The 6,423-nt window shown below is 35.5% G+C and overlaps 2 protein-coding genes across 2 annotated transcripts in view; one reads left to right on the top strand and one right to left on the bottom strand.

The window, feature by feature from the left end:
* The first annotated feature begins 266 nt into the window (after nucleotides 1-266).
* Nucleotides 267-3,717, top strand: cfap276 (cilia and flagella associated protein 276). Its single transcript, XM_059333717.1, has 5 exons — nucleotides 267-391; nucleotides 1,351-1,464; nucleotides 1,538-1,659; nucleotides 2,367-2,464; nucleotides 3,616-3,717. The coding sequence occupies exons 1-4, from the start codon at nucleotides 362-364 to the stop codon at nucleotides 2,455-2,457; spliced, it is 357 nt and encodes a 118-aa protein (XP_059189700.1). The 5' UTR covers nucleotides 267-361; the 3' UTR covers nucleotides 2,458-2,464; nucleotides 3,616-3,717.
* Nucleotides 3,718-4,516: 799 nt separating this feature from the next.
* The window catches only part of smc5 (structural maintenance of chromosomes 5), a 19,772-nt gene continuing 17,865 nt past the window's right edge, over nucleotides 4,517-6,423 (bottom strand). The window contains exon 24 of the mRNA XM_059333266.1: nucleotides 4,517-5,427. Coding sequence (XP_059189249.1) covers nucleotides 5,293-5,427 — 135 coding nt within the window. The 3' untranslated portion in view covers nucleotides 4,517-5,292. The remainder of the gene's footprint in view (nucleotides 5,428-6,423) is intronic.

Genomic DNA, 6,423 nt, shown 5'->3' with positions numbered 1-6,423 from the left:
ATTTTGGAAATTCTGTACACACGCGCGCACAAAACAATTAAAAGGAACGCAGCAAATCTTTAAACTTGTGAAGCTGCAACTTTTTATTGTTTTTGCACGAAAAAAATGAATAAATTATTTTCAAAATTGTAGCAATTTCCTAATAGCTTCAGCAATATTGTGTGTATTCGTCTGTTTTTTAGTCTACTCGGTTACAATGCAGCACGTGCAGGGAAACCGAGGGAAACATTCACCAACAACCGTTTTATTTTGAAAGGTTAGACCGGAAGTCTGCGGTTGCTTAGAAACCGGGTCGTAAACATTTTGGAAGTGTTCGTAATTAGCCAGAAGAAAACAACAACAACACATTCCGTCAGTGAACATGTCAAAGTTTGGTAACAGCTTCACTCAGGTGAGTTTTTCTATAAAAAACTTTATGTTTGATTTTTATTCGTGTTATTTACACAAATAGAAGCAAAATATCTACAGAATGGTGCGACATAAATTATATAAAATGTTTGTAATGGAAGCAATCACTTTCTCTCTGAAGCCTCGGGGAAATAAATGTGAGGAAATATGGCAGAAATTAAACGTGTATATTTCTCCAAATCGCACTTCTTTTGTTTAAATATTTTCTATATGAATTAATGTATTTGAATTAAATTAATGTATGTTTTTCTTCTCTTTTTAAAACAAAACACCCCATGTTCCAATTTTGTTCGAATATTAAAACAAACATATTTGCTAGTAGCTAAGATTTATTTCAAAATACACATAACATTTCTTTTTTATACCGGGCATAAGGTAGCCTACGTTTCCCACCAACAACTTGTAAGGGCCACATGTTAAAAATAATAACTCTAAAAAATACTTTTTTTTTTTTTTTTTTAAGAAGTCTTGCAGCAAAAGTTGCCAAACAACAACCCCACAGTTATTTTACGGATCCTTGATTTATAAATACGGATCAAATACAGTAAATATCTGGATTTAAAAAAATAAATAAAATAATAAGTGTAACTTAAAGTCAGACGTTTGCTGCCAGACTTTTTACTGTTTATTCGCAATAAATTCAAAGTTTTACTGTTGGAAAAAAGTTTCCTTTCAGTTTACATTCAGCAATGTTTTTTTTTTTTTACATACATTTACTGGAATTTAACATTCAAGCGATTCAGCAATTAAATAATGCAATATACAATAAAATATATGTTTTTAACCGTTTTAATGGCAATTACACTTAATGTAGAAAAAATAAACAAGAAAAACCCTGAAAAATAATATAGTAAATTTCTTGAAAAAAACTTTTTTTACAGTGTAATTTTCATCAAAATAGATCATTTCTTTGTCTAGATGATGTTTTTTTTTCTTTTGCAGAGAACCTTTGATAAACCGACCCACCTGGCACAGACTGAGGAGCCGTGGAGTCGCCTCCATGACGCAGCCACGCTGGCGAGCTCCCTGCGGAGCGTCACTCACGAAAAGCGTCAGGTAACCTCCCGCTCATGAAACCAGAAACAAACATTTCAAGGGAAGAACTTTGAATATTCTTTTGTTTTCACAGTGTCAGGTTACAAACGACAGCCTGGACTTCCACCTGAAGTCCGTCTATGATCACCACAAAGACTTCTTCTGGCACAAGAACCAGGTTTTATACCAGAGGGAGACCGTCTCTGACCAACACAGGTGGGTCAAGTTTTTTTTTGTAATTAATATTTTTCGGATCTTTGTTTAAAACAAAGATCCGAAAAATATTTGCCACATTGGTCAAAATAAAAAAAAAAAAAAAAGGTAAAATAAATAAATAAAGACAAGTAAAAAAAAAGAAAAAGATATTAACCACAGGTTTGTGTTATGTGTGATTTTTTTTGCAATTAATATTTTTTGGGAGTTTTATATTACCATTGTCACATTGGTATTAAAAAAGATTAAATTAAAAAAAATAATTAAAAAAGGGGGAAAGGAATTCACCGAAGAAGGAAAAAGAAAGATACCACAGTTGAGATTTTTTAAATTTATCTTTGTAATTTTCTGTATTAACATTGTCACATTGGTCATTTAAAAAAAAAATACTAAAGAAGGGAAATGAACAATAGCACAATTGTGATTTAAAAAAAGGTAAAAAACAAAAATATAATTAAAAAAAGGGAAAAAAACACAAAACAAATGTTTTTATGCCTACATTAGTGTGACGTTAGTAGTAGTTGTAGTCCAAGTAGTCTGCCCACTTATATATTACTATCATATATGTTTCAGTCCTTTTCCTGAGACTTAAAAGAGATTTGTTGGTATGATGTCCTCATTGCCTGGTGTTGGTGAAGTTTAGTTTGTTTTGTGGACAGTACGATGTCACCGTGTTAGAGTGTGTTAATTAATATTTTTAAATGTAACAGGAAGCAGGAAAACATACTGGAACAGGAACAAGAAAGCGACATCAGAGTGTGGGTGGATCCACAGAGACGCTCCATCTACAGCATCAAGTGAAGCTCAGGTAAAGTTCACTTATGCTACCTATACACTAGAAGACTTTGAAAAGATTTGGAAAGACTCCTGGAAGACTATCAGCTCACACCTGCTCACATCTAAAGACAAGTGTTTAGAGTTTTTAGTCCCAGCCTAGTCTCACACTGAGATTCTACAAAGACTGTGTATCTTTCAGGGTCACTATTTACAAGACTACAACTAGATTCTTTTAGCATTTTTTACCTACCATGCAATTTTTTTCTCATCATGCTCCAACTTACAAATGGAGGAGAAGCAGATTTTGGCTCCAGCTGCTCTAGTGAGTTCAGTGGTTTGTGTTGGAAAAAAAAAAACAACGAAAAGAAGAAAAGATGCCACAAAATGCCCCCTCACAAAGCTGAAAAATGGTTTCTGTTTTTCTGACATGAAAAGTTGACTATTTTAAAGTAAAAATAGATTTAAGAAAAAAATTAAGGAAAATTTAGAAATGAATTCATGATATACATTTATGTCCAATTTAATTATGTGTTTAATTGAATAGTTATATTTATCTCTCAACTTTCATTTAGCTAATCATACATTAATTATTTATTATTTATTACTTAGTTATGTATAGGCCTAGATTTATTTATACATTTTAACTGGGTCTTCTTACTGTTCTCTTTACTAAGAAACAGCGCCCCCAAAAATCCCGCTTATAGCCGTGAATATATGACATCACTATATTTGTATTTAGGACTGAGCTTACTAGCATTAATGTGATGTTACTTTTTCCTGTCGGAGTCATTTTACTGGCCGGTCTGGAACCGATGACCTTTCCTGTGCTCATCTATTGGTTGGTGATTGTGTTACGTCACTGAGACTTGCGATCATATCAAATGTGTTTGATATGATCGCAAAAAAACAAGACTAGGAAAAGACTGATATGAAACAGCGCAGATTACTACATTACACTTAACAATCGAGATGATGGGAGCTACTACAGACTTTACATTTTTAGTCTGGGACTGTGAAAATCGTTTGGTGTAAGCCCAGCATGACACAATGATCCCCAAGCACTGACACCATAAAGTAACGTAAAGAAACCTACATTTAGTCTGGTTCTGGGGGATCTGGCTTTGTGTGGAGCGAGGTGTGTCCCTAACACTAAAACAAATGGCCCTTTGTTTTCCTCCACAGGCTTTTTCAAACAAGGTTGATGGCAGCTTCTACTCTACAGTATTTCTCTCTCTGACTACTATCAACATGAGAGCTCTGTCAATAAAACAAGTTCTTTAACTGCTTCTGTGTCCTGATTCTGTTTATCCAAACACAGGAAACTACATGGTGGAATAATAACAGATATTATAGAGATGTTTGATACCTGCTAGCAGTCAGCTGACTTCTATAAAGAAGATACTGATATCATGTGAAACTAGAAGATCTGAGGAACCCATTGGTATTTTTACCTATTGAATATGAATATTTGTGCACACTGGGGTCACTAAACAGTTTGTGAGCTGCATAAATGGGGTCTGACTGGAAAGCTGAGACTCTTGTGGATTCAATGAGCCCAATGTTCTTCATGTGTGATGATGTTAGCAAGTGAAACTTGAGCTCAGTGTATAAATTAAGCTGCTGTGACCTCTAGGATAATCACAGCATCTTGAAACTTTACAGCCACAAACTAGAGACCTAGAGCATTCAGAGGATGGATGGCTGTAACACTAGATTCACAATAAGGGGCTTTCTCAGCAGCAACACAACACAAGTGCTGCCATACAATCACAAAAAATACAGAAGGTTTTAAAACCAAATCACAGCATGGATTTTTTAAAATTTTAAAATGTTGTCCCAAATGTTTTAGTGTATTGCTGTAATATTCTGGAGAGATTTTATCCGAATCTCAAATTTAAAATAACTGCCTAATTCAGCACCAAATGTGTAAACAAATGGTTTCAATCCAAAAATTGCTGCAGCAACTTCTGGGACACGGTTGAGCTGGAAACAAACTTCAGAAAGACAAACATTAATGTTCTGAATCCTTAAACCACTAGGTTTATTTAATGCTTAATTAAAAAGTCATTTTTACAGATTTATAACCAGAACAACGCGACTCACAGTGCTGAGCATCTATTTATTGTTGACCTGCTATCTCCCCCTAAAAATCCACGGCACACAACCCACAACACTCTGTAAAAAGGGGACAGATAAGGGGTTAAAGGGATATGTTATAAAGGAACAAAAATAAGACATATTTCTGCAGAGTACTGCTGTTTGAAGATTTCATTTCTGAGTAAATTTCCCCCAAATTTCAGTTTAGGCTCCACAGCTGCAACTAATCAGTGAGTCAGACTCCAGTTGTTTGTGAACGACAAAACAAGACATTTAAATTATTAATTTGAGAGCACATATTTCACTTTTTTCATTAGTTGCAGCCCTATAAAGCAAACTGGCACACGTGACACATGTGCCTCATATATTCCTATTTTCTATGTTGTTTGATCAAAACAACATGAATTTATCTTACCTACTTCACACTGCATTGTGCACTATAGTAAAGCACTCCAGGTATTAATGAAAATTCTGAATCAGTTTAACATAACCACACAGATAGAATATTTTATTAGAATATAAAAACAGACGTGTGAACCGTTGAAGATTAAACAGATTTCTTATTATCAAAAAGAGTAAAAATATAAACGTTTTTTTATGAATGTACATCCTGTTTGGACATAATTTCGGGCCAGTTAAAATGTTCACATTGTATATTCTATCCGAAACCACAGTTAATAAATGCTGAACATCACACTGTATATTTTCTACTCACTGACTGTAAACTAAGTGAATTGAGGCAGGGCTGGTCAGACGGAGGGTTCACGCTCGGGCTTTCCTCTGGAGACGCCGCCTGATGAAAGCCTTCTCGTCCCACTGGTGAGGAGGAAGCATCTGGCTGCCGTTGTGCACACAGAGGACGGTCATCTCCTCGGCGTACTGCAGGTTCTGCAGCAGCTGGAGACAAACAGGGCAGGATAGAGTTCAGGAGAAGGCAGAGTGCATGTTGTCACGTAATACAAAACATTTTACACCTGCTATATGATGTTCTTTCTTAACCCACTGACGCCGGGAAAGCATTACCGCATTTCTACCATTGAAACCGGGAGCGCTGTTGCGTCACTCTACCATTAAGGCCGGGACAGCGGATATGTCATTTTGTAGTATTTGTATTTTTTTCCACCTATTTTCGGTCTCTTGGCCAATGAAATGCATCAGAATCATGATCAGAATACATGCGGGAGTGTCGCAATACAACATCGGACTTTTCCAGAACTTTGAAATCATGGAGGAAGACGACTATAGTGGAGGAGCTCAGAAGTAAGTGACGGAAGAGATCTGATGAGAACAGCGCCAATGATTTAATTGCTGATCCGGACTTTGAACCCTCGGAACCAATCGACCGGCATTTATGGATGAGGAATATGTTTTTAGACGACATATTTTCACTTCCAATGGTCACATCATGTTTGCATCTTGCTAATGGGCATGTATTAGTATTATGCATAGGATTTTTTATTCAGTCAAATGTAACATTTGCTGAGTTTGTTGATTTTTGTAAAAACTTTATTGAAGGTTTGGACAAATAAACTCAACTTCTCATGAAAGCCATGGGTATAAGCTCTCAAATACTTTTCGAATTTCATTTCTATCTGCTACAGAGGCTGAAGAATCTTCTGTTGAATTTCCAGAAAAACTTCAGGTTTTAGGGGGTTCTTTCAAAATCGCCCAGAGGTTTTCCAGGCTTGGTTTTCCAGGCATGTTTTTCCAGGCGTTTTAGGCCTTAATGGGTTAACATGAAGGCAACAGAAACTTTCATTATATTACAATGTTGTGTCACAAATATGCTCGAGTATTAATAATCGCTAATGTACAAATTACATAATTATCACATACAAAGACGGTGTAAAAGCATAAAGAACTAAAGGTGATTAAGAGGTTAAAACACATGGT

Source organism: Centropristis striata, chromosome 5, assembly GCF_030273125.1.
Source record: "Centropristis striata isolate RG_2023a ecotype Rhode Island chromosome 5, C.striata_1.0, whole genome shotgun sequence".
Lineage (NCBI taxonomy): Eukaryota > Metazoa > Chordata > Actinopteri > Perciformes > Serranidae > Centropristis > Centropristis striata.
This window is presented reverse-complemented; position numbering and strand designations above follow the sequence as displayed.

Excerpts from the sequence above, each read along its gene's own strand:
- cfap276 (XM_059333717.1), top strand. The coding sequence starts at position 362 with ATGTCAAAGTTTGGTAACAGCTTCACTCAG. Across the intron at positions 392-1,350 it reads TTGGTAACAGCTTCACTCAG|AGAACCTTTGATAAACCGAC; the intron begins GTGAGTTTTTCT and ends TTTCTTTTGCAG. Across the intron at positions 1,660-2,366 it reads ACCGTCTCTGACCAACACAG|GAAGCAGGAAAACATACTGG; the intron begins GTGGGTCAAGTT and ends TAAATGTAACAG.